Source organism: Zonotrichia leucophrys, chromosome 2, assembly GCF_028769735.1.
Source record: "Zonotrichia leucophrys gambelii isolate GWCS_2022_RI chromosome 2, RI_Zleu_2.0, whole genome shotgun sequence".
Classification (NCBI taxonomy): domain Eukaryota; kingdom Metazoa; phylum Chordata; class Aves; order Passeriformes; family Passerellidae; genus Zonotrichia; species Zonotrichia leucophrys.
In genome coordinates, this window is record NC_088171.1 from 135,600,016 (window position 1) to 135,626,244 (window position 26,229).

General features: G+C 39.8%; 1 protein-coding gene across 2 annotated transcripts; it reads right to left on the reverse strand.

Annotated features, from left to right (window-relative positions):
* Positions 1-5,547: 5,547 nt before the first annotated feature.
* On the reverse strand, positions 5,548-25,910 carry LOC135444619 (carbonic anhydrase 13-like). 2 transcript variants are annotated; one of them, XM_064706563.1, is made up of 8 exons: positions 25,801-25,910; positions 18,321-18,518; positions 16,569-16,604; positions 14,430-14,548; positions 11,057-11,152; positions 9,872-9,934; positions 8,874-9,029; positions 5,548-6,794 (listed from the first exon to the last, which is right to left on the reverse strand). In XM_064706563.1, exons 1-8 carry the CDS (start codon positions 25,829-25,831, stop codon positions 6,681-6,683), a joined length of 813 nt encoding a protein of 270 aa, XP_064562633.1. In that variant the 5' UTR covers positions 25,832-25,910; the 3' UTR covers positions 5,548-6,680. The 2 variants fall into 2 exon arrangements, with proteins under 2 accessions (XP_064562633.1, XP_064562632.1); XM_064706562.1 differs by lacking the exon at positions 16,569-16,604.
* Between the last annotated feature and the right edge of the window lie 319 nt (positions 25,911-26,229).

The following is a 26,229-nucleotide window of genomic DNA, read 5'->3' on the forward strand; positions in this document are numbered from 1 at the left end:
GATGCAATGCACCAGTCACTAGGGAAAGCTAGTGCACAATCATGGGACTTCTGTATTATTAATGCAATATCCCTCCTAAGCAGCATGTTTACCCAAGTGCTGTTCAGCCCTGATATCCTGGGTGTTCCCACTTGGCCATGGCTGCACTGCAGGGGCAGATTGCTGGATTACATCCTGATTGCCATAACCCAGAGGAGGGGCCATGTAGGCTGTGTATACCCTCTGTATGCTGACACAAAGGAGGAAATCCAGAGCAGTATAAATGACAGATATGCAAATAAATTAAACAAAGAGATGCAGCCAAGGACACATTTGGCTTTCTGGGCTGTGGGTTCACATTGCCAGCTCACATCCAGCCTCTCATGGCCCTAAATCATTCTCGGCCAAGCCGCTCTTGATGTGTTCATCCCCAGCCTGTGTTGATACTAAAGGTATCAACCTGCCCTGACACAGGTGCAGCACCTTGCACTTGATCTTACTGAGCCTTGTGAGATTCCTATGGGCCCACTTCTTCAGCTTCTTCAGGTCCCTCTGGGTGGCATCCCATCCTACAGCTGTGTCAACAGCACCGCTCAGCTTGGTGTCATTCACAAACTTACCGAGGGTGCACTTGATGTCACTGTGTCATTGCTGGAGTCATTACTAAACAGTACTGGTCCCAGTATAGGCACTCAGGGACACCACTTGTCACCAATGTCCATCAGGAGATTCAGCCATTGACCAATACCCTCTGCATGATATGTGAGCTATTTTTCATCCACTGAACAGTCCACCCATCCCATCAATCCCTCTCCAATTTAGAGTGAAAGGTGTTGTGTGGGACTGTGTCAAAGGTACTACAGAAGTCCAGATAGACGACATCCATGGCTCCTCCCTAGTTCACTGATGTAGTCACTTCAACCTAGAAGAACACTACTTAGTGAGGCAGGATTTGCCCTTGGTGAAGCCATGCTGGGCATCTCAAATTGCCTCCCTGTCCTCCCTGTGCCTCAGAGGATTTCTTCCATGATCTTCCTAGAACAAAGGTGAGGCTGACAGGTCAGTAGTTCCTGGGGTGCTCCTTTCTACCCTTTTAAAAAATGGGTGCAATCTTTCATTTTTTCCAGACACCAGAGACTTCACCTGACTGATGTGACTTTTGAAATACCAAAAAGCTCTTTTAACACACATTTACATTCACATTTACAGTGTGCTTGTGTGAACCAAGGAGAGTGCCTAGAGTCCCTAAAGTGGTATTTAAATATCTCATAACTGAAAGAGACAGGTAGAGAAGCCCTTTCTGGAACCTCACGCAGAGAGTGAAGCAACAATGGTGCCATAGCTGAAATGAGCACCACCATTCATCTGACTCAGAAAACTGAAGCAGAATCTGGTTTAAATAACTGATCAGATTTTCCATATGAATCTTCACTGAACCTTTTTTAAAAAACCCCACAACTGGTTAATGATGATTACCTATGTTCAGCTGTATTTACTGTATGTATGAATTTGTCCTTGCCCAGAGCTTGCAGCCAGAATTTAAGGCACTGGCATAGTCTGCCCTGCTGCCCATGATTTGCCCAATGGCTATCCATGGGCTCAGGGATGTCCAGCAAAGCCAGATTGTGCCAGACCTACAGAGCCTGCTTGGTGTTGCTGATGTGGCTGTGCACCATCCAGGCTCTCTGCACACAAATGACTGATTTCTTTTTTTATTTTAATTCTTGGGGAAATTTCTGGCACGTGGCTTTAGGCATGTGTGAAACTATGTAACAGCAATTGCTTATAGGAAACAGGGGAGCATTTAAATGCATAGGTTCACCTAATTATGTTTGGGTTTTTTGAATCTGAGTATCTTTTGTTATGCAATTTTTTTTTTCACAATCTTTTTTAAGAAAGGAAGTAAATCACTATCAACAGAACATCCTTAATACATGAGTTATATTGCACACTCTTCTTTCACAGGCTGAGCCTTCAGGACAGCATGGGTCTCATTCAGAATGTGTGTCAGTGGGCAGGTGACCATTGCCTTACTCACAGTGACATCTATTGGCAAAAGCCATGTGCAAAGGGCCTCTTTTCCTATTAGAAGGCTTTTAGAGTACCTCTTTTATCTTTAGCATTTTTCTTTATCTTCTCCAAATCTCACCACTCAGTTTTTCCCAGTCAGTTCAGAATTTTAGATTACTTACTACAGCTTAGTCTGTTATCATTTTCTCTAACACAATATCCCTGTTCTCAATCAATCATTCATTTATTTCTGTCAGGGGAAGATTTTATATCATCAGCACCATTTGCCAGTTTATTAATGAAAACATAAACTATCAAAAAAGTTGAAGCTTCAACAGGCCAAAGGGAAAACATAAATCAAAAAAAATTCTCAGAAAAACACCAAGAATGACTGGGTTAACTTTTTTCCTCAAAATCACCACAGTGCTGCAAAGAAAGAAGAAACATTGAGGCCACATCTTTGTCTGTTGTACATATAACTGTAGAAAGGAAAAGAATGGAAGCAGTGTTGACATTTAAACAGCTGATACTTCATTCAAAATATTTACAAACCAGAGAAAGAAAAATAATTTAATCAGATATTCACAAAACATATATTTTTTTCTACCTGTTGCATGCAACCTGTATGATTTTCATCTGATGAATGAAACTGTCAATAGTATCTACAAATTATTCAAATTTATCTACCCAAGTATGTGGGTGAAATTTGATAAAATAGAAACAGACACAGAAATTGACAGTGCAGCATATCATCTCTGTTAATCAGAGGCCAAGAATCTTTGTTTTCACATCACAATCCAGTAGTCTCCTGTCAGAGACATTCCCTCTCCTCAAATTCTGCTGCACAGGAGAAGAGACACAGATCACACATGCAAATGTTTCACCACAGTAAAAACTTGTGCTTGGCATAAATGATGGAGAGGTTGATAGAAACAGGGAAAAACCCCATGAATTTAGAAACATTTTTGTTTAAGCATTTCAGTATTATCTCCTGTCTCACAAAAACAGCAGACACACAGAGAAGGTCCCCTGTCACTGAGTCAGCTACTTCACAAATAAGATACACAGAAATAACAGCATCTAAGAGATTAAATCACAGACCAAATCTCTGTATTGTGCATCTATAGCTAGAAAGCAAGATCAGATTGGGTGGGAGAACAAAAAAATGTAACAGGTAACAGCTAGGTCAGAAGCTAGTTGCAGTCCACTTAGTCACAGAGTGATAAGGGAAATTGTCACCATGGTTTTTTTAGACTAATTATTAGAGAGTAAAAGAAAGAAGCTACATCTCTTGAGCAAGATTCCTCTGGTATTCATACTTTCATACTGAGCTTACAACCTAAAGGTGCTCCAAGTTTTTCAATTATTTGCAGCTTTTAACATCTGAAGATTTATCTCATAATCTGTCCCTTGCCTATTTAAAGCTACAAGAATCTAAATCCAGAATTTCCTTTCCATTAAGTTTATAGAAACTGTATAACATACCTATTTAATTGATGTTATTTTATTCATATGCCATATTCCACTTTTTTCTTTTCTGTGATATTTATTATTTGATGACTTGGGGGTTTTTTTTCATCAAATTCATTCTTAGAATTCCTTTAGGTCACATTTCATGTCTGGAAGCAACTGAGAGACAAATCTCTAAACCAGCAGAGAAAACATAGGTATATAGCAAATGGGTGTATGGCATCAAACAGATGTCTGGTGTATCTTCAGCCCACTGTACTCCAGAAGGGAAGAGTGCTACTTCTCAGGTTTTTGTTTGACATAAAGAAAATTCCCAGCTGATGTTAAACATGTGCAACATTAAAAACATAATGAGAATGATGGCAAATGCTATTAGCATAACAGAGCAGACTGCTTCCCTCCTGTGCCAAAACCAGCAGAGCTGACCCCAGGGCTCTGCTGTGGCTTATTTAATTCTGAGAATAAGTTTATGGGTGATCAACCTTCCAGCAGTCCACAATTCTTGACAGCTACTATTTCCAGCAAATACACTCTATTTTTTTTTGGTCACTGAGCATTTCGTTCTTCTTAATATAAAGGCTCCAAGTGTGTCAGAGAGTTAAGAGTTGATCAAAGGGACATGTGGCTGCAGGGGTTTTGGGGGTGATGACATATTTCAGCCTCAGTTGCTGTAGAGGACAATGTGGAGTTCATACTTGAGATAAGATTCTCTGGGAGCACACTGAGTAGTCTGCTTGAGGTTCGTTGTAGCTTGGGCACACAGGAAATTAGTGACTGAGGTGCAACCAAGGGCTCAGAGCTGAGACTGTGTCCAAATTCTCACTTTACGGTTGTAGGGGATGGATAACCTGAGAAGCTGTTCCCAAAGGATTTCAGGTAACCTGAGAAGCCGTTCCCAAAGGATTTCAGGTAACTGAGCATTTCTACTCTTTTTCAGATGTCACCACTAACTTTCAGCTAGGCCAATCTAACATGAACATGGCATCTCCACAAAAGGGGAATTACTTGAACAATGACTTCCTCTAAGACTTATTAGCATAACTATAAAAATCATCAATAGTTCAAAAATGCACTATCAGAAACTTGAAGAATGGATTGCATGTCTTACCACTACCAAAAATATTTTATTTGGAACAAAAAGACATACCTAATACTACACTACCCAAAGACAGACTTCAAATGATGGGTGGCAATTTTTTCCAAACCCAAAGCTGCAGCTGTTAATTATAAAAGTATAGACTTCTCTGTAAAACTTTAGGTTCTTCAATAGAAAATACAAGACACATTCATAAAATCCATATTTTATTTTGATAAAACCCTTATAAATATAAAAGAATTAATCAACTCCACTGTTTACAATATGTAAGAAATATGTAAAACTTCTGTTTACAATAGGAAGAAGTAGTCTTATTCCTTTCTCTTCTGAGACCAACAAATCCTTTGTATCCTTCCTGCAATTTGTAAATACAGAATTTTTTCCACATTCTGTAGCTACTCACATAACAGGGAAACATATGAGATCCAATCTTAAGTCTAAAAAAGGGAGTGAAAACATACACTCTCACTTTTCTTTTTAGTGCTGCTAAATGCCTTTTTTTTTCTTCAATGGTCTGTTTGTGTTCTTTTCTTCAGAAAATATTCAAAAGGCATTGGGAGGCCTTGCAGAATATAATAGCTATATTCTGGGGAGGAGAAAACAAAGAATTCCACATATCTTCAACTAAGATAAAATACCTATATGTCTATATCTAATTTATTGTTCTAAAACAGCATATAAAGTCAATCCCAATTGTGATTTCCCTCATGTTTGTTCATCTAAGATCAAATGACCCATTGAGGTAAAAGGCAGAGCATATAAAACCTATTTAAAAATTAATTAAAGGAGAGCAGTTATGGAAGATGAATTTGTCAGAAGTACTACAGAGATTGGTGTTAGTTGCTGCCAGTAAAACCTCTAGCTGCCTCTTTCAGGTATCACTCACTGGATTTCACTATATAGTTCTCACAGTTTCAGAGTAAATCTAATTCTATCCTAAGCTACACCCTATGACATGTTCATTAATAAAAATATTTGGTGTAAAAACCCCAATTATATTCAGATAAAAAAGGGTCCTGAGAGAAACACTGGCTCAAGTCAACTTATAGAGACAGAAGTTTCAACATATAGCTACCGAGGGCTGAGCTTTTTATTAGATGGTGACTTGATTCCCATTTCTTTGGCTGTCTCTGACTATTCTCTTTGGTCTTGGAATATAAGTGCAACCACTGAAGTTCACCTATGACAGCAGAACATCAGCCAGCACCTTGACACATTCTATACCTGGCAGTACTGTGCTGCACAGTGAGAGGAGAGGTAAGCAGCATGTGGTTCACACTGCAGCGTGCAATGGTCTGCAACAACAGCTACCCCTGCCTCTTGATTTTAAGGGGCAAAAGTGTGATGCTACATGGATATAGTGTAATAATCCCTTATGTTTCACCAAGTGCAACAAACTGGATTTAGGCACAAACAGCTCCCTCTATGCCCTTCCACCTTCAGGACAATTTCATCTTGTGACATTGTGAAATTCAGGAATACCTAATCTACTGACATAATCTTGCAATATACAAAATCTTTACTATTTGCTTTTTAAAAAACTATCAATCAGTACATGATTACTGCTATGAAGCAGCCAGAATAACAGGATCATATAAATATCTGTCTTACTTAAATGCTGCTAGTCATTACTACTTTTTGTAGGAACGTAAATATGGTATTGCAGAAGTCAGCAATGAAATTACATCATCCTTGAAACTTTTTTTCCTTGAGAACTGCAATGTGAGGTTTATAAAGAAGCTAAATGTTATGTTAGAGACCAGAGGAATAATCCCAGAACATCCAAATTGTCAATGATACCAAGGATCATGTTCAGTAATTTGGTGGCAAAATTTGGGCAACTCCTTCACCATTTTTTTAGCAGTGACCTCTGTGTATGCAATGCTGATGGCTCAGTACTTCCAAGACAATGCACTCAAACCCAGTCAGACCTGCTAACATCAATGAACCTGTGACAATTCCAGACATACATGTGTGAGAAATGACTGCATGGAAACCACTGATAAAACAACACCTATTGGTTAAAAACAACTCACAAAAAGAAATTAAACATCACAAAGTATATTAACTATTAAAATGAATTTGGTCTTTGGTTTCAGAGGGAGCCTACTCTGGATTTACTCCTTCAATTCCTTCTGACTTCTCGTCCCCTCAGGGGCTGGGGAGGCCGGAAGTTTCTCAGCAAGCAGCAGGCGACCTCATCCTCAGCAGTGCTCAGGAGGCTGCGGAATTTGGCCAGCTGTAACCAAAAAACACATCAGGTTCAGCCGAAAACCCTCATGCAAATACTCATGAAAAAGCATGTAAATAATAAAGACACTTGTCACTTTTTTCCACCTGAAAGAACAGAACTGTATTTTATTAAGTCATGGGGAAATGGCAATTTCACCATTTCTATCCTTGTAAATGAATAGGGGGATTACTACTGAGAAAATATCCCAAAATACATGAAACCGTGCATAAGGATTACTTGTTTCCTTTATTCACACTTTGTCTTCCACAACCTGATCTAAACTAGGGGGTGTTTATACCTTTTTAGCTGGATTTCATAGTTTGGAGATTCTGAAATATTTTTTGCCAAAAGATAAGATTATGTTTCTTTATCATACAAACATTCTGTGTATGTTTCCTTCTTCAAAGAGGATATTCACAATTAACCTGGAATTGCAGGTGTGGTGCTACAGAAAGCTTCTGCCACTAGCACTTACTCAAACCAAAAGAGACTCTAAATTCTTTCCTTGTGAAGAACTTATTCATAACTTCCAGGACAATCACTTACTCATAACTCAGCATATGCTGATCTCAGCAGAAACCCCATCAGAGCTCCATGTCTAAACCTTGGAAAATCTGAGGATGATTTCTGACCTAAGTATAGAATTTTGTTTAATTCCTAATCTTTACAATAGTTACTATTTCTATATATCACTTTACTTCCCTCCTAGGTTACCAATGGTAGGACAGCACCAAAACCATTCCATTATAATACAGCATTTAGTCGTAATGGCACATTGCATCATAATGACATTAAGAGCAAAAAATATCAATTCTACCTGGCTTCACCCCATTCTGAAGCTAACGTTTGTATTCAGGGTCCTGTAAGTTTTTAAATAGCTTAAAAGCTATTTTAAATTTCTTTCAACCTGAAAAGTGCAACAAAAAGTCTGTAGTAAACTCTAAAGCCCTAAAGAAATCCAAACTTGAGGAATAAAATTAAATGGCAGAACAATATCCGTCAGGTGCTGACTGAACAATGACAATGGTGGACATTAGTGGAAACACTTTAGCTGCATGCATGTTTATATGACAAGAATATAGCAATTTCTACTTCAATACGTAAGATATAGCTAAAGTTTATGAAAAATTACTAACAAAGGATCACTATACTGGACACTTTCCCACACCATGTTCCTGAGCCTGTTACATGGCTGTTTGTATGCAGCATTTCACATTTTAGAATGTATTTATTACAGATTTGCCCAAATAGGAGGCTTTTAACCTGAGAAATGGCTTATCTTTGGAAAGTTGATACCTTAACACAAGTTTCCAATCCTAGATCCAAACAGTTGCAGCAAGCCTTACAAAACCAGAATGAGGGGAGTAAGGAAGAGATATAGGTGAGAAAAATACACACATTGAGCAAATAAATTCCTTCCAATCAGTTGTAAACAGAAATTTGAGGTTTCTCAACCAGCAACCCATTCAGGGAACTGTCTTAACACTTATAGCAAAGACTGAAGTCACCATTTCTGCTATGTGTTCTCTACTCAGAAATACTTTACACCTAAGAGGATCAGCCCGCTGGGTGTCACTGTTGCCAAGTTAAGATACAGCATGAAGCTTTTACAAGAATTGCAAACAGACCCTTTTTTGTGGAATCACAGCTTTCCTAAAACCCCAACTTATCACACAAGTATTCCCTCTACATAAATTCATCAAGTTTTATGTATTTAGAATGGAAGAAGACATTTACTACTTGTCTGCCAGATAAAAATGCCAAAGATGAGGTTTGAGCTGGATATAAAAATAATTAAATCAACTGGAATTCCAGAATTTCTAAGCATCATCTGAACTCTTTTTTTAGGTTCCATATGGATTATTTTTGTTTCTTAATTGTTAGTGTATGCAGATTGTTTTTAAAAATTAATAATAATAGCTGTTACAGCAAGAAAGGCAACTAGTCAGAAAAAATTTGATAGACAAATTTTGACTTTTGAAAATCTTGTAACATCTGCAGTGCCACCCATAATATTGGGTGGCATTTACAATTTCCATTCTTACAAAAGCAACACTCCTATAGCAGTGAAAAATCCAAAGATACCTGTTCAGAACAAACACTTATGGGCTCTCTCAGAACAATCCAGATGACACTCTCAAGAAGAGGTGGAACAGTGAGAGAGCCAAAGTAAGTCCAGTAGTCCAGGGACTTGGGAAGCAGACAGCTGGGATCAAAGTTTGTGAATAGTGCTTTTTTTCCCTGGAAAGAAATAAAAGAAAAATACCAGGGCAATATTATTTAAAAGCAAGAGGCCAAGGTAAATAATGCCAAAGGAGATAGAGCTTGTTCCACTATCAGGTGGGCTGGCAGCATCTTGGCTGATGACAGGAGGTCCTCATCACCGCCCTTCTGATGAGGTCTTACCTCAGAGACAGCTTTGCTGTGACTTTCCTTGATGCCAGCAGGACACCATGAGAGGTGTCATGTTAGAACAGGCTCCCCTAAGTTACAGATGACCATGAGATGGAAGTGGTGGGGAAAAGACAAAAGATGTTAGACTGTCAACATGGTCTCTGTGGGGCTGGCAGAGTAACCCCACAGGTTACTGCCACTTGCTTCCCTCCTCACTCCTCCAAGGAATTACTTCTGTTTCCCCCTGTACTGGACACCAGACCACAGATGTCTGTCTGAACATCATGTTGGGAGTCTGGCTAATTTCTCTTGCACAAGCAATAGGTTATTTCTCACCCTGTACCTCAGCAAAACAAGGAAGGAAGTATTTTCCTCATCTTTTTTATAGCTTTCCATAAAGTATGTTTTTCCCCTGTTACTATCTTCATAGCAACAGATATATCAGAGACTGGGTTCTGTGAGGAATTAGCTGTTTCCTCTGATCTTTTGCTGTGTAAAAACTATGTTTTGTCTACTTAGTTTCAACTTAAACAGAATGCACATAAACTGACTCAAATCAGGTATCAATCATTGGGGATAAGGAAACATGAAGATACAGGGAGTAGCAGCCAGGTTTCAAAAAATAAAAAACCTGACCAACAAAGCAACTACCAATATTAGCTAGTATTCTTTTAGAAGCACTTGCTCACCTTGATTCTGATGGTGTCCAAGCGGTCAGTAATCTTGTTCAGCTGAGGGTTGCATTCACCAATCTATTAACACCAAAGAAAAAACAAACACTGGAGCTCCAGAGAAAAGCAATAAAAATTAATAAAAAAGCAAATGCATAATGAAACTGCTTTATATAACTGGAGTGACTGAAAGATCTGATGCATCTTCTGTACAAGCCCGTGACTAGCTGGTCCTTAGAAATAATACTGGTCATAAAGAAGATTCACTCCCTTGCTAATAGTATTCTGGCTACTCATAGTAATTACTTCAGCCACAAAAGAATTACAAACTTTTCTCTACAGGGGTATAGAAATTATTTATCTTTCATGTTTTAATATGTGGGACATTAGAAGTTACAGACTGACATCAGAAATTTAAACTGCTTATAACATTGAAAACAATGTTCTTACGTGAGAACATTCCAAACTGAATTTGTGTGCTAAGAAATCCAGTGACACTTCCTTTGAGTCATTGTAATGCAAACTGGAAAGACGGAATTACTGAACTGCTGAAGCAGTTCTTTGCAACTGTGGCACGGAATGGCTCTCTGACTGTGCCAGCACCAGTACTAGCTGTTCTCAGGAAGCTCTGTCAGCCACCAGAAACCACAGAATTCACCAAAGCCCTGTCCTTTGCCATAGATTGTGAGAATTCCCCATCTGCTTCTTCATACAGAATTCAGTGAAGCTGTTGCACAAATCTAATCTTAGAACAGGGAGAGAAGGCAAAAAAGGTATAAAATAATTATTAGGAAATTCTCCAGTTTCTGGCTCTGCATTATTTAATTATTATTTTCTAGAAGAAATTATCAGCTCAGAAACATTAAAAAACCATTTAAATCAAGCTGTCCCCCTAAATGAACATGTTAGTCAAGAACAAGTTACTGGGATCCAAATGGGGGCAGCTGAATTAAGTTCCACATCTAATATTGTTTGGGCTTGCCCACTAGGCACACTGAAGAGTTTGACTGTCTTGAAAAATCTATTAAGCTGATATTTTTATTCTTAAAGGAAGTACAGCTTTCTATATTGGCAGGTAAACATTACGAAGGAAATAAATATAAAACAAGTTTCTCTTTAGTGATGCTTACACAAACCACCACTGTTATCTCTTTGGGCTTATAATGCAGATTTATTATGAGGGCTGAAGCATTCTCTTCTTACCTTCAGAAATACAGCCATAACTGCTAATCCATCTGACTGACAAGCTGCTTCAACAAAACTGGAATACTTCTCTGCATTCCAATGGACCACATGAAGCTGGAAAGCAAAAGACACAGACAGCATCAACGCTCACTGAACTTAAGTAGTGGCAAATAAATATTACAACTTTACTGGGTTTGACACTCTATTTCACTCTTTTGTATGCAGAATCATTCAGTGTTTTAAATGCAGATAATTAATGAAATCAGTAAATATGTAGTTCACACAAATGGCAAAAGCATTTCCAGTGGCTAAGATTATTAAAAATTTAGTAGCAATCGGCATACCACAGTGCCTGTCAAATTGCTGTTGGGTCCCCAGAGTTTGAACTGAGAAGTTAAGACAAAAAAAAAAGCGCCAATGATTATATAACTGGAAGTTTAAAATCTATTTTTAGTACAGCTGATTTTAAAAAGTGATTGGAATTCATGAGGATGTCATTATTATTTTACTCTTTTTCTTTAATCAAGCTTTCAGCAGCATTAATCATCCACATAAATAGCTAGAAAATAGGCAAATACACATAAAACTTGCACTGACCCCTTTTCCCTTGTTTAGCTTAAGGGAACATCAGCATTTCATTTTTGACACTTTTCAGAGGTTATTTTCTATGACTACTAGTAGTGATGCCCTTACAAGCAGCTTGATTATCTCAGATTTGAGCATTTGCATTTCCAACATGCATTATTCTGGAAGTGTCCCATAATATTTGCCTAAGAAGCTTAAACACCACCCAGCCAGGAGGGAAGAGGAAAAGCTTGTGATGTCTATTTCCATGCTACTTAGGTTTAAAAATTAGGTTTCCTAATTCCTGACCACTCTTCATTACGGGAGCTCCTGGTTCCCAAGAAGTTCCAGGTTGTTCCAGACTTGAGCAATGGTCTGGCTGCCAAACTGGAGAGAGCACACTCACACAGCACTTAGGTCTGACTGTTTCACAAACATTAATTACTTTCACGAATCCTCAATGGATTAGTAAATCTTATTACACATAATTTTTAGTTAAAGATGCTCAGAAGCATGGCATGAGACTGGCTTTTCTAAAATTGGTGACCATCTTTTCAGATTTTGAACTTCAAGAATGAGGAAAAGCAACTCATTGAATGACTTAAACTGGGACAAACCCATGAAAAAAAGGACTTCCTTTTGGAATACAGCATGTACAGGACAAGTAAAGTAAGAACAATTTAGGAAAACTGAAATCTGCTTTAAAAGATTTCCACATGAAGCAACATGGCTGCATGGCTGAAATATGGACCTAGAAGTATGAAGATTTTTATTCTAAATATCAATCCTTGCTTAACTTCTATAAGTTTTAATTTTCCATATCTATAAAATGGAACTCTTACTTGGTCTTACTTGACATCAATATTTTAAGCATTTGGGTTTTAAAGTGCTGAAACATTACTTGCAGCAAGTAAGGAATCCCACTGTCATCAATAATAATACGTGTACAGCTATGATGACACCCATGCTGTCTCACAGCTTTAGAAATCCTTGAAGGAAAGTTGCTACGATTATTATAATAATCACTAAGCCAGGAGGAGAACACAGTCCACTAAACCTTTCTCAAGTGCATTAATATCCTGGAGTTCAGTGTCTGCACTGCTCCCTATTATAAATTCACAAACCTATGTTGAACAACCTTTAAGCAATTACATTTTTTCATACACAAAAAGGAAACAGATACTCTCAGTCAGAAATTACCTTTATTGTGGATTTGGGAAAAAAAAAAAAAAAAACACCATCAAAAACAACCCAACAAAGAGCAAAAAGGAAAATTCCCACAGCTACTAAAAGCCCACTCCCTCATAGCTTTGCCAAAAAAAACCCCCAGAAGGTAACCCACCAAAAACCAGAGCCCCTAAACAGAGTGTGAAACACTTCTGGGTACAGACCCGTTCTCAATGGCTTGTGACTTCTCTAAGGAATGTATCCTGTCTTACCACCGTGGTGTCACCGCAGCTTGTGAAGAGACCTTGATCAGCCTGTATGTTGTCACAGAGAATGGAGCCATGGGTCTCTTCTGCTTCCTGGAGGGCTTAAGGGGCAAACCTTGCAGTCGTCTTTACCTGTACATGAATTCTTTCTTCAATTCAGTCGATGCTTTTTCTTCAAACCTTGCACATCTTCCTTACAAAGGTGAGCACTGAAAACATCTTCATGTCTCCTTCTCAGGTATTTTCTTTTGTGTGAACAATATTCAGAAGCCTTGGTTTTAATTCTGAGTTTCTTATCCCAAAGCCAAAGTGACATCTAGAGAGCTTCTTGTGGAGGGTTACCCAACCAACAGGTAACAGAAAGGCCTTTAGAATGGCTAGAAATTCAGAGATATTTTCTCCTTCCATTTGGTTTCTTAGATGGGAAACATGTATTTTCTCAGCTAGAAATTTGGGTTTGGTACTTAATGGTTTTAAAGCACCTCTATTAATTCTTTATATTCCATCTCACCTGGTTCCTGCGGAAAACATAAGCCTTTAAACACTGCAAATGTCACTTTTCCCCATTAGTGTTAGAAAATTGATTTTTTTTCCTGACCAGTATCTCTTATAGCATTTCCCGAAAAATCTGATCACACCACAGTGCATACATTACATTTATTTCTTCTGTAGTATTATGCCTTTTATTTGGCCATTTATTTTTATACTTTTTACTTTTTAACCCCAGAAAACTCTGACACTGTCTGAATCACATGTTTTTAAAGATCTCAGTCTCCTGAAAATATTCCATGGTACTTCCATTTGCAAAGAGGAATGTCATACTGAGAACTTCCTCCTGCAGATTACTCAAATACAAAGGAGACAGAGCAGGAGTGAATGCTCTATGCCAGAGCAGATGGTGCACTTCTCCCTTTGGCACCACCTCCACTGAAGCACAATCCCCACAGACAGCAGGCATCCCACAGATATTAAACCATGGTTCTCAAAGTCATAACCACCACATTGCTAAGACAAAATGCAACATTCCTATGTCTTGCATAAACTTTACAATACATAGGCCCCAAATCCAATAATTCTGTGGTTTGTCATTGAAGATGACTTTGAAAATATTCTCCAAGGAGGAAACAATGAAAGACAAAGTTTAAAATAACTCTTGAACATTAAGTCTCGCTCTTATCGAGCTCTTGTCTTCTGTACTCCTTTTTTAATCCTCTGCAAAGCTTTCAAAGAGGTTCTCCTTTGAGAAAGGACCAAACAAGCAACACTTCAGGAAGACCACTTTTCAATAAAATGAGGGGAAGATGAAAAGCAGGAAGAGGAAGGGCAACATTACTCTTGTAATGGAAAACTGGTCACAAGCTTAGAGGTACAGATGACTCCATGTAAAGCCTTACCTCTGCCGCATACTTCATCCCATCCACCGTGTGCTCAGAGCCAGCTTCATCATTGGACCCCCAGTGGAAGTGGATCTGGCGCAGCCTGTAGGTCCCGCTGAGTGGCCCCCCAGTCAGCACTAGAAAACCAAACAGAGGAAAAGGCTTCACTGAGAGAATGGAGTCTCTATCCATATCCTCTAACCTCACACCAGACTTCAGTCTTCGGACACTCCTCTGCTCGTGCTCATAAGTTGTCTCAGACGGCTTTCCATTTCTTGGAAGTGCTACAGAAACCCTCACCTGTCGAGGATATGACTATGAAAATTGCATTTATGGGCAGATTAGTGCGTTATGGCCCACTAAAGGGTATGCTGTTATTGTCAAGGTTGGATATTTCTCTGAGAATGGGAAAATACTTCTATTTTTCAACACTCAAGAGTTTCCTCTCTTGATTATATTCAGAAGAATCACTATGAAATTAATCTCAAAATATAGGTTTTATGAATAAGGAGCATGATCATAAAAAATTAATGTCAGCAGAATTTATTTTAATCTTTGAAATTTGGTGGAAAATAGGAGGAGCTTAAATTTTCAGGGCTCTTTCCTTCATTTGCAACTAGATGCAGTTATATCAGATTGAAGTCTGAGGAAAAGGAGTTTATATCAACATAAATAAAATTAAGCCAATGCTACATGTGCATTACACAACTGCAATATTACTGACAATTAGCCAGGGCTGGAAAGCATATCCTATGAGGAGCAGCTATGTACTTTGGGTTTTTCTAGTTTTGAGAAAAGGAGGCTGAGGGGTGTCCTCACTGCTCTTTGCTTCTGTGGAGGGCAAGCAGAGAGGGAGCTGCAGGTCTCTTGTCTCAAGTATCCAGTGACAGGACTCATGGGTAAGGCTCAAAGCTGTTCCAGGGAAGATTTAAACTGGATGCTAGGAAGCATTTCTTTACCATGATGATGGTCAAACACTGAAACAAGCTTCTTAGAAAGGCTGTCAAAGCCCCAGGCATATCAGAGTTTAAGAGGCATTTGGACAATGCCCTTAACAACATCCTTTAACTTTTGGTTAGCCCTGAACTGTTCAGGCAGTTGGACAACATGATCATTGAAGGTCCCTTCCAACTGAAAGAATTCTCTTCTCTTCTCTTCTCCTCTACTCTACTCTACTCTACTCTACTCTACTCTACTCTACTCTACTCTACTCTACTCTACTCTATTCTATTATTTCTATTTCTATTCTGTTCTGTTCTAATTCTATTCAAACTAACATGCATATGGGTGGGTTTTTCATTATTTTGCTTTTGCAACCACTCACAATTTTCTTGTCAGACTTAGAATCAAAATATCTCCTCACAGAGCCGGGAATGTGAATTACACCCAGAGACACTCCTTATTCACAACAAAACAAATCACTCCACTCGCCCAGCTCTGTATGTCCTCCAAGTGTTTGGGATTCAGTCTGGAATAGTTTACTGGCTCATTACAGAAATTTTAAGGGGAAATGAGGGGAGATTTAACCAGATGTATTTTAAATTAAGAGCAGAAGGGATGACAATAGCGATTTTTTCTCTTCTAGGTTTAGTGCAAAACCTACACTTTCTTAGGAACAAAATCAACCAAATAAAGATGAAAGAAGAATTTTTAAGTTGCCTATTTGCTAACACAAGTAGCTTGGATAATGAAAAAGAACTGGGACTGTTTATTCTGGGGAAAAATATTTAACTTCCTTAAAGCTTCAACTCAAAAAACATGCGTTTACATAGCCTATAAACTTAGCAAACAGAGGAGATGGGGCAGTGGCAGTTTAAAATTCTTTCTTTTAAGGACTGTAAACTTCAATGCAAATGATCCTAGAAAACTGTAAAGATCAGTGTTCTAACTGGCTGAGGAAAAACTATTATGTAGAAACGCACCAGCATGAAATATTTATGCTGAAAACTGTGGAAAATGGCCTGTTGATCTATTTGTGCCGCATCACACAGTGATGGTAAAACCATTTAATTTCAACAGTAATTAAGGAAGAGGGTACTCAGAAGTTTTTAAGGCAAATATCAGTGTCTTGAATTTTTAAAAATATTGGAAGAAGATCAATAGAGCAATTTCAAAGAATGGAGCTAATGTGGTACCAAACAGCATAAACAGACTTACACAAACAGTTACAGACTTCAAAGCCCAGTTCCAATGTTGACCAAAGTGAGGAAATAGTTCATACGGGAGTCAGTTAATAATGCATTAGAAGATGCTAATGTATTTAGTACCAATTAATTTGATTTTGTTTTCATGAAACCAACACATGGCAGGAGTTCTTACTTCACAGAGATGCCCCAGAAGCCAAATTTGGGCCCTAGAAAATTCAGTATTTTTTGAGCAATGACCTGAAAGAAAACAAAAACAATACTGATAAAGTTTGTCAGCGACAAATACTAGGGGAAATAGTGAATTACTCAGTTTATGTTTGTGGAAGAATCTGGTCCATGCATAGAAGAATGGAGTCTAGTGAAGGAGACTGGATATTCCATCTGTTAATTATCTGATCAACATCTGTCAGTGCTTTGACACAATATGAACTACATCCATGGAGATACAACCCGGGGAAAGCAGTGAGAGGAGGATCGCATTACCATTGCTTTGGTACCAGGAGAAGCCTAGAGAAACATTGCCCAGGCCCTGTCACTTCATGAAAGGAGTTAAGAGAGTGGAAGAGGTTCTTGGTGTATTCACATTCATTAACTTTTTTTTCTTTTAAACTCTGAGGGTAATTAACAATTAGAACAACTTACCAAAGGCTGTGGTAGGTTCAGCATCGCTGGAAAATTTGAAATCAAGATTGTGTATTTTTCTAAGAGAGGTGCTTTAGTTCACCAGCATCTGCTAGGCTCGAAGCAGAGATTAATTCTGGGAAGTTCTGCAGCATCTGACACAAGGTCAGACTGATCATTGATGGTCAGCTGGTGGCTTTCAGGCAACATCCAATGTTGACAGAAAGTTTAAACCTAAGACTGTTCAGGAAACAAAAACATGATGCTGTCTTCATCTATGTCTCTCCCTCTTGCCACTATGAGATAGTAAGTCCACAGGACTAGGGAGTCATCAAAAAATTAGTCTCTCTCTGGCTTTGATGCTTATGAAAGCACTATGGCCTTGAATCCTCAGCTAAGCCTCACACAGCCACAAAATTATTTTATTGCTTGAAGATTCTGCACTCCTACAGCTTGAAGAGGTGCACGCTACCTTGCCCAAAATCCAAGAGAAGGTTTCAAAGATGAAGACAGTAACATTACAAAGACTATAATACATCAGAGAACTTCTAAATAAGAATTATTGTTTGCAAAAAAAGAAGCTACATACTCCTGGAAAAGACTTGGGCAATAATACTTTTCAGAGAAGAAAAGGGGTTACTTGGGATCTATTTCACTTGTTCTGTATTCGCTCTTATTGTCATAAGAAGGCCGAGTATAGGTGATAAAAAGGGGAAAAACATATAACCAAACCTGCAGCTAAATTCACATAAGAGATTTGAGTGATTCAGTTGGAATGAACCTGTAATGAGACACAAAGGATTCATCTGCAGTGAGAAAGAGAGAGCAGCATTTGAAAAATTGTACACAACACTGTTCAAACAGGGAGCTGGCACGATCCAGCTGGTGCGGGTGGATCAAACCATTCCTGTAAGTAGGGAATCCCAACACTTTCTGAGAAACACAACCTCGAACTTGTGTCCAAATATGTTCCCACTCTGCATCATGCTGAAAGGCAGGGAAAAAGGGATCTCTCATCCAGAGAAGCAAAGCCTTACTGTTTATTAGGAGTTCACAACCAGCAGTGAGACGTGTCCAGGCTGTAGGCATTCTATTTAGGAATTGGTGGAGAAAGTTACAGTGCAAGAGTAAAGGAACAAACCTGATTTGTTTACGGTGTCATCAAACTCCACACTGGTGGAGTGCCCGTTGTTAAGGATGATTTTAGCAGAAGCTGGATCATAACTGGGATTTAGAGGACGGAGGGAGGGATCATACTTGGTTTCCTCAGTTTTGATGTCGATGGGTGACTGACGGTCTCCATTAGCGACAGGAAAAACCTCCTTCCAGTGGGCAGGCCCTGCAATGCATTGGAGGAGAAGTCTAAATTGCTGACAGCAACCTTATTGTTATGAAAGAAAACTCTACTTGAATTGTCCTCATCTGCATCTTTTAAATTCAAAAAGGATGCATCAGGAAAACACAGATAAAACATTCAGCTACTTTTGCTGCATCATATTGCAATAGCAGTTCTCCAGACCCCTCCATGTACCTTGCATGCACCTTTAAACAAGGCCACAGTATGTAGATAATTATTCCCAGGTAAGACTCAGCTATGCACAAGACACAACAAACGCTCACTCAAATCAGGCATCCTGTATCCAATGGGCACTATGCCCCAGTAAATTTTTGACATGCCATTTTTGCCAAATATCATGTCTCATTGTGTCTTCAAGGATTGCCTCTTTTCTAGGCAGAAATTTTTATGCCTTATTCATTTACTGCAAAAGACCTGAGAACACATCTTGCACCCATCACTCTGAATGAGATGGAGAGATGTCAAAAAATGCTGAGTGGTTCCTGGAGCCTGATGGCAGTGCCTGGAACCTAAACACACTGCTGCACCTCTGATCATCTCCTCCCAGCCCACCAACTGTGCACACCAGCTGTCACAAAGAAGAGAGACTGCCACCCTCTAATCATGAAGTGTCCATGCACACAGGCACACATACACACACACACTAGTTTAGCACTGCCAAAATCAAATAACAGGAACACTCAGGACAGTGGTGCCTGCATGAGGTTTGTGTTTCTACTGCCTTCAGCTGATGAGAGTAGATCTTCCAGACACAGAGCCATTGACCCAACTTAGGTAGAAATTATAGGACTAAAGAAACTGTTAATCAATACCAGTCATCTCAACCTTCCTCTCTCCAAGCAGGCTAAGCCAACTTTTCAGCCAAACCTGAAAAGTTAATAAATCAATAATATGGATATGAGAAAATAGCAAATAACATCCTAAAACAGTAAGAAAAGCTTCACTGATGTGTGAGTTATCTGTTGTTACCTACTAAGCATCAGAGAGTTCCCAATAATTCACAATTAGAGTATATGTGCCATTGTTTAACTATATTTGGATAAGAGGGTAAAGAAAAATATGAACATCCTGGAGAATATATTCTATAAAGACAGAAAATAAGGTTTAAGATGGAAAGGAGGGGACAGCAAGGGGAAAGAAGAAAGGAAAAACAGAAAGGTGAAAGTCTGCAGGGCAAACGATCTTTCAGTATTAAGAAGAACACAAAACTTGTTTTTCCCCCAGGCTTATAATGGGTAAAAAGCATAATAAATCAATTGAGAGACTGGATATATGAAATACTTAATATGAGCATCAGAACCTGGTCAAATAAAATCTGCATCACTGGAAATCCTCTTAACTAACTCCCTATACTGAAGATAACTGACCTCAGTGCAAAAATTGGGTTTGGGTCTTTCTGCATGGCTTAGCACTTAAATAAAAATGAAGACAAAAAAGGACGAAAATGTACGATGCAGTGGTTAACAGCCTAACATCAAAAGCTGTTAGGTATTTTTCTTTCCTTGACTTCAGTAGAAGCGAAACTCACAGGTGCTAAAAGCACCCATGCACCCCGGCAGTAAATCAAGGAGGAAGCGCCCACAGCGCCGGGGGCTGCAGCTCGCACAGCACCTGGGCAGAGAATGATTCGCCTCTGAGCAGCGCTGAAAAACAGAAGGGAAAAACTTTTAAAGAATAGCCTAAGACTTAAACCTCAGAAAAAAGGCCTTCAGTCCTGATTTTAAAAAAAGTACTTTTTTAAATTACTTCATTAACTAAACTCAATAAAGAAATAGATTGTAAGGCAGAAGATAAAAATCCTACTGGTTTGAAACATAACACTGTTTAAACTTAATTCCTCTCAGTTCACAAATGGTCATCAAAGCTATTCAATATCCTAACTACTTACAGTTTAGAATATAATTTTAATTGTGTTTTGATCCTAATACCCTGTAGTTAGGGATGCAACACAAAATTTTATTTGAAGAAGCCCTACTCCATAATTTATACCTCACTACCATGATTTGGAACTCCTAGAAAAAGTTTATTGCTACTTAATTTTAATAATTCTAACAATCCTTAACTGAGAAAAGCCAAAAATATATTTATGTGCTTAACTACTTGATCTCCTATTGCTCAGTCACAGAAAAAACTGTAGTTACTTTAATTAAATAATATGGATGACTTGTATTCAGAAATAATACAAAGTTGCCAAAAAGAGGACCCAAGGCTGTGATTCTGTCACTGCCTAATTATTTAACAGTAATACAATATTCAGTTCTAAAATGACATTATTGTTGGTTTGGCACTTGTTCTTGGCTCAGATGACCAAAATACTGGTTTGCTATGGTGATTAAACGTCAACCAGTAACCAAACTACCAGACATCTGACCTTTCAAAACATACAGGAAGGTATCAAGAAACTTCAGCCCATTTTATACCACTAGATTATATCAACAAGTATTACTTTCTATGTAATCTATTAGCAATCTAGTACAATTACCCTGCTTTTGTCCCTCTAGGAAAACTGTGACTCAATTCATTTCTACAGACCCCAGCCCAATGCAAACTTTGTGTATGACTGTTGTAAAAAAAAAGCCATTACTGTTGAAAGAGATACTCAAATACATGTCTATAATCAGATTTAAGCCAGCAGGGTCTCCAGGGTGAAAATTTTTTCTGAATTAGATGCCTCCATATTAAAATAATGTACACTTCAGTTTTCTAAATATGCACTTTCAGGGAGTATAACTCATTAATTCACCTCCTTTCATTTTTTCCTTTACTGAATGAAAGTGATTAATATATCAATTTTTGAACTTATGAAATACTCTCCTGCTGTTGGGAAAATGTTCTCTTGCTAGAGGCAATTTTCTAGTAGCTCTTAACAATCAAAGCTATTGTGACTGAGATTTATGACTAAAAACTGAACCATCTGCTCTGAAGATTTCATGCCTTTATTTTACACACCATTACCACAGGCAATGAATTGTCTGACACTTTTAGGTCAGACTATTGCTGCACATACCACTCACCAGCATTGCACACAGCCAATTCATGAAACAGGTCTCACAGGAAGGCAGTTAGGAATTTGGCAGGAAACAGAACTCATTATAGCACTCACAGTGCTGCATTTTTATCCAGTTAGAGCTAAATATTAAAAATTTCATCAACAGGACAACTTGAGACAAGCCTAGTGAACACACTACAGGATACAGCTGAATTCTAGTGAGCCTCTACATGTGCATAAATGGAGCACGTACAGGTGAAAAGAGGTTTGGGTTTGTTTTTTTTTTTCAGTTTGTTATTATATATAGAGAATTCATTTTTTTAGAATGGTCTGGCCTTGACAGGATCATATCCTCATTTTGTCGCAGACATATTTTATGAAAAATCCTTTTGCCAGGATCTTTTCTCCTGAGAAGCTGAGAAGCTTCAGCTTCTCCATGTTTTGCTGCTTTGGAATGTGATCTGGAGAGTTGTTTACCCAGCATGTAAAATTGTTTTTACTTGATGACCAATGACAGCCACTGTGTTGAGGCTGTGAGCAGTCCCAAGATTTTATTATCATTCCATTCCCTTTTCCTTGCTAGCCTTCTGATGAAATTCTTTCTTCTATTCTTTTAGTAGTGTTAATATATCATTTTCTTTTAATATATATCACATAATATATATAATAAAATTATAAATCAGCCTTCTGAAACATGGAGTCAAGATTCTTGTCTCTTCCCTCTTTCCCACCACATCATTTATTTCTAAAGAGAATCTATTGCCCAGTTTGTCAATCACAGAGTGTTTAAATTTATAAACTTAGGTTTGCAAGTAATACAATTGCATATTAGGTTACAGGAAGATAAGCTCAAACAAAAGCAATTAAAAATTCATTATGGGTAAAATTAAGCACTTTTTAAAAAGCAGATATTGAAATGACGTAATTATTCTCAGAAAAAACAGTATAAGGAGTTATGGCTCAACTGAATTATCTTAAAGGTCATTTGCAATCTAAATGATTCTATGAATTAATATCCCTTTTATTTAAAAAATGCCTCAGCATTACTGTAGTAACTAGATCAAGAGAAATTTTTGCTGTAACAGACAATACATGTAAATAATTACCATATATTTCATTAAATGAATAGTAAACAGAAGTCAATTGTTTTCCCACTGTGGTCCCTTTCAACTTTACTCATTCTTTGATTTGCCTTTTAACTAAAGATGTAAACAAAAAAGGACTCAAGGGGCAAGAATATTCCCATCCTGACAGGAACCTTGAGCAACAGTGAAAAGCATGCATGATACCACACTGAAGCCAGTCTTCAAGATTTCAGTATTATGCCTCTACGAATAAGCAACATCAAAACTGTGAGGTAAGAAGAGTGGCAAGAAAGCAAAGGCCAAGGTTTTCACAGAAATAAAATAATACCTTCATTTATTTCAGAAATAGGTGCATCAAAGTAACCAAAGTAATCAAAGTAAAGAGAACTTCTGCATTAGGGGTGTGTGTCAAGATACTGGTAGCACGGAGGCTGCAGATGTGGCTCCTGTGAGAAGCTGCTGAAGCTTTCCCCATGTCCAATAGGGCCAGTGCCAGCTGCTCCAGGATGGACCCACTGCTGGACAAGGCTGGGCGCATCAGGGACAGTGCTGGCACCCCTGGGTAACAGATTTAAGAAGGGGAAAGAGTTACTGTGCAACAGCAGCTGAAAGAGAGGAGTGAGAATATGGGAGAGAAACAGCTCTGCAGACACCACGAGGAAGGGGAGGACCCGGTCCCAGAGCCTGAGCAGATTCCCTGCACCATAGTGAAGAAAAGGCTGAGGCAGCTGTGCCCTGTATGGAGATGTACAGTGAAGCAGAGATCCACCTGCAGCCCATGGAGGGTCACAACTGGAGAAGGTGGATGTGTGTTGAAGGAAGTTTTGACCTCATGGACAGCCTACACTGGAACAGGCTCCTGGCAGGAGCCCATTGGAAGCCCAGGCTGGAGCAGGTTTGCTGGCAGGACTTGGGGTCCTCTGGAGAATCCACACTGGAGCAGTTTGTGAAAAACTACAGCCTGTGGGAAGCCCTCACACTGGAGAAATTAATGGAAGGCTGTTTCCATGGGTGGGACCCTATGCTGGAGCAGGGGCAGAGTGTGAGTGGTCCTGCTGCTGAAGAGCAGGGAGAGGCACAGACAACATGTGGTGAACTGACCACAGCTGGTGCAGGAGAGGACATAGAGAAATCCTGTGGAGTGAAGGAGTGAATTTGGGCCAGGGATAAAGGGAGGGCTGGAGGGAAGGTGTTTTATTTTCTCATTGCCTTGCTCTGATTTGATAAGCAACAAATAAAACTAATTCCCCCAAGTCAAGTCTGTTTTGCTTATGAAAGTAACTGGAGAGTTACTTAACCTCTGAGCCTTTCAGTCTATTTTCTCTGCCCTGTCCAGCTGAGGAGTGACACAGTGGCTTTGGTGGGCACCAGGTGTCCAGTCAGTGTCAATCCCTAAATCTTTTAATTCTTTACCTAACAGTGAGCCCATGTCCTAAAACATAGATATTCCATATATGCAGGCATGTATGTTTTAATACTTGCCCGTTTACTTTATGCACATAATGATTTATGTTGTGACTGTTGCAAGTAGCAATTGCGGAACTCAGAGTGAACACAGATGTCTTTTCAACTCTTCAGGCAGTCAACCACACTATATAACTGCACCACATTTAATTTATTTCGCTTTATTTCTGTCTGAATTGCAAAAAGTAATCTTAGTTTCAGAGAAACTATTTTCAGGGCGATGAAGGCAAACAATTTTCAAGAATCAGAGGAATTTCCTTCACTTGCTACTCAGTCAAGCAATAATAACAAGAAAAATCAGTAAAATAAATGTAATAGAAGACAAAAAGCTAAGAAATAAAACTGATGCTAGGGAAGAGCACTGAAGTGTTTGATATCCATGCCTCCCTCCTCTAATGTCCTGTGAAAGGTGTGGTGAAGGGCATGGACTCATGAGGAACTATCCACCCCACAACTGCTCTGGGGCTCCAAGAAAGGAGTGAAAGGCAAACTCCACCTCAAATATGTTTACCAGGCAGGCAGTAAATAGAGTTTTATAGGAGAGACAGGGCCCCAAGCATGGTCCAGGGCCACCCCGGTAGAAATTCTCGTCGCCTCCCCTCTCTATAAGATGAGAATAGCAAACAAGAAGAGACAGCATAAGGGAGGGAAAGTGGACTTCTTATCTGGGCAGTGCAGGTGAAGCTCAAAGCATAGAAACATATGGAGAAAAAAAAACTGAAAAACAAGACCCATTTACGTCTTCAGGGGAGGGGTAGGGTAGACTGCACAACAGCAGATAACACACCCAATCATTGCAACATCTCTGTGATCCACCACCACTACCCAGTTTTTCAGGAAAAGTACATCCATCCAGAAAAGATGGAACAAGAGGGCCAGGAAGGAGAGGTAGTACTTTCTACGCACAAACAGTATTCCAAAGTCTAAGTAATATGCACAAAGTCTTAGAATATGCACAAAGCATATTCTTATAGGCATTAGTATATGCAAATATATAGCTGTCTCACTTCACTGTCACAGCATTTCATTTCTTTGTGTACAGACAATATAAGATGCTCCACGTATTTTATGAGAGTTGAGCCTACAATTTACAAAAACACTTTTATTTCTACTTGCATGACTTGTGAGACTGTCTGCACACTGGAACAGCGTTTGCATGACTGAAGATGCAAAACAGAGCCAAGTATTTAAGCCTGCAGATGAGCCCATCTTGGGACTTCAAAGACTGACAAGATGAAGGAAACCACTGAACAACTAAAGTCCAAAAGCATCTCCTCTTAGGTGCATAGTTATATATTTAAATAACCCGGTCAAGTAACTAGGATTTCCCACCGTGTAGTAGAAGCAGAACAGAGCTGGAATCAGAAAAGCACCGCTGGAATAGCAGTTCCGATCAGTGCAGCTGTCAGCCACGTACTCGATCTGTGCACGCAACTGTTCAGCTGAAGGAGCGAACGAAATCCCAAGCGGGAACGCGGCAGACCGGACCCGAAGCCAAGCCCGGCCCGGCTCTGCAGGCGATGCCGCACGCATGGACACCTCTCAGCCGCCTGCCTTCCAGAAAGCCGAGACAAAAATCGGCTCGCTCTCACGCTGCAGAGCATTTCAGCTCACCTAGCTCTCCCGAGGGCGCTGGGCTGCTGAGCCCAGCGGCGGCAAGCGCTGCCCGCCGGGCCCCGCTGCCCGCCCCGACGGCCCCGGCTCGGCCCCGGCCGCTGTTCCCTACCGTTGTGCTCGTCGTATCCCCAGTGCAGCATGGCTCTGCTCTCCTGCCGGCACGGCACGGGACAGGACAGGACGGGCTGGGATGGGACGGGATGGGGCGGGAGAGGCGGCTGCGCCCGATTTGAAGGCGACGGGGCGGCGACGCCCCGATCCTCGGGCGCTGATAAGGAGACCTGCAGCGCTCCGGCCTCCTGGCCCGTCCGTGCCTGTTGTCGCCCCAAGCCCTTCGTCACCCAGGCTCTCCCCAGGCTCCCCCCAGCACCGTCGGGGTGGCCCGGGGGACGCAGTGCCATCTCTCAAGAGCCCGCTCCAACAGAGGGAAGGTGGCTCCACCAGCCCCCGTCCCGCCAGAGCACGAGTTGTGCGGCAGTGCCCATTACTGGGGTCACCCCCGCCACTCCCGAAAGTAAAGCCAGTCCGCGCCGCTGCA

What these genes read in the sequence shown, in the direction of transcription:
- LOC135444619 (XM_064706563.1), bottom strand. Translation starts at nt 25,831, where the DNA reads ATGCTGCACTGGGGATACGACGAGCACAACG. An exon ending in TGAAGTCTGTAACTGTTTGT is followed by an intron (nt 14,549 to 16,568) that starts GTAAGTCTGTTT and finishes TTGGTTTTCTAG; the next exon opens with TGCTGACTGGGGGGCCACTC. An exon ending in GGATGAAGTATGCGGCAGAG is followed by an intron (nt 11,153 to 14,429) that starts GTAAGGCTTTAC and finishes TTTGCTTTCCAG; the next exon opens with CTTCATGTGGTCCATTGGAA.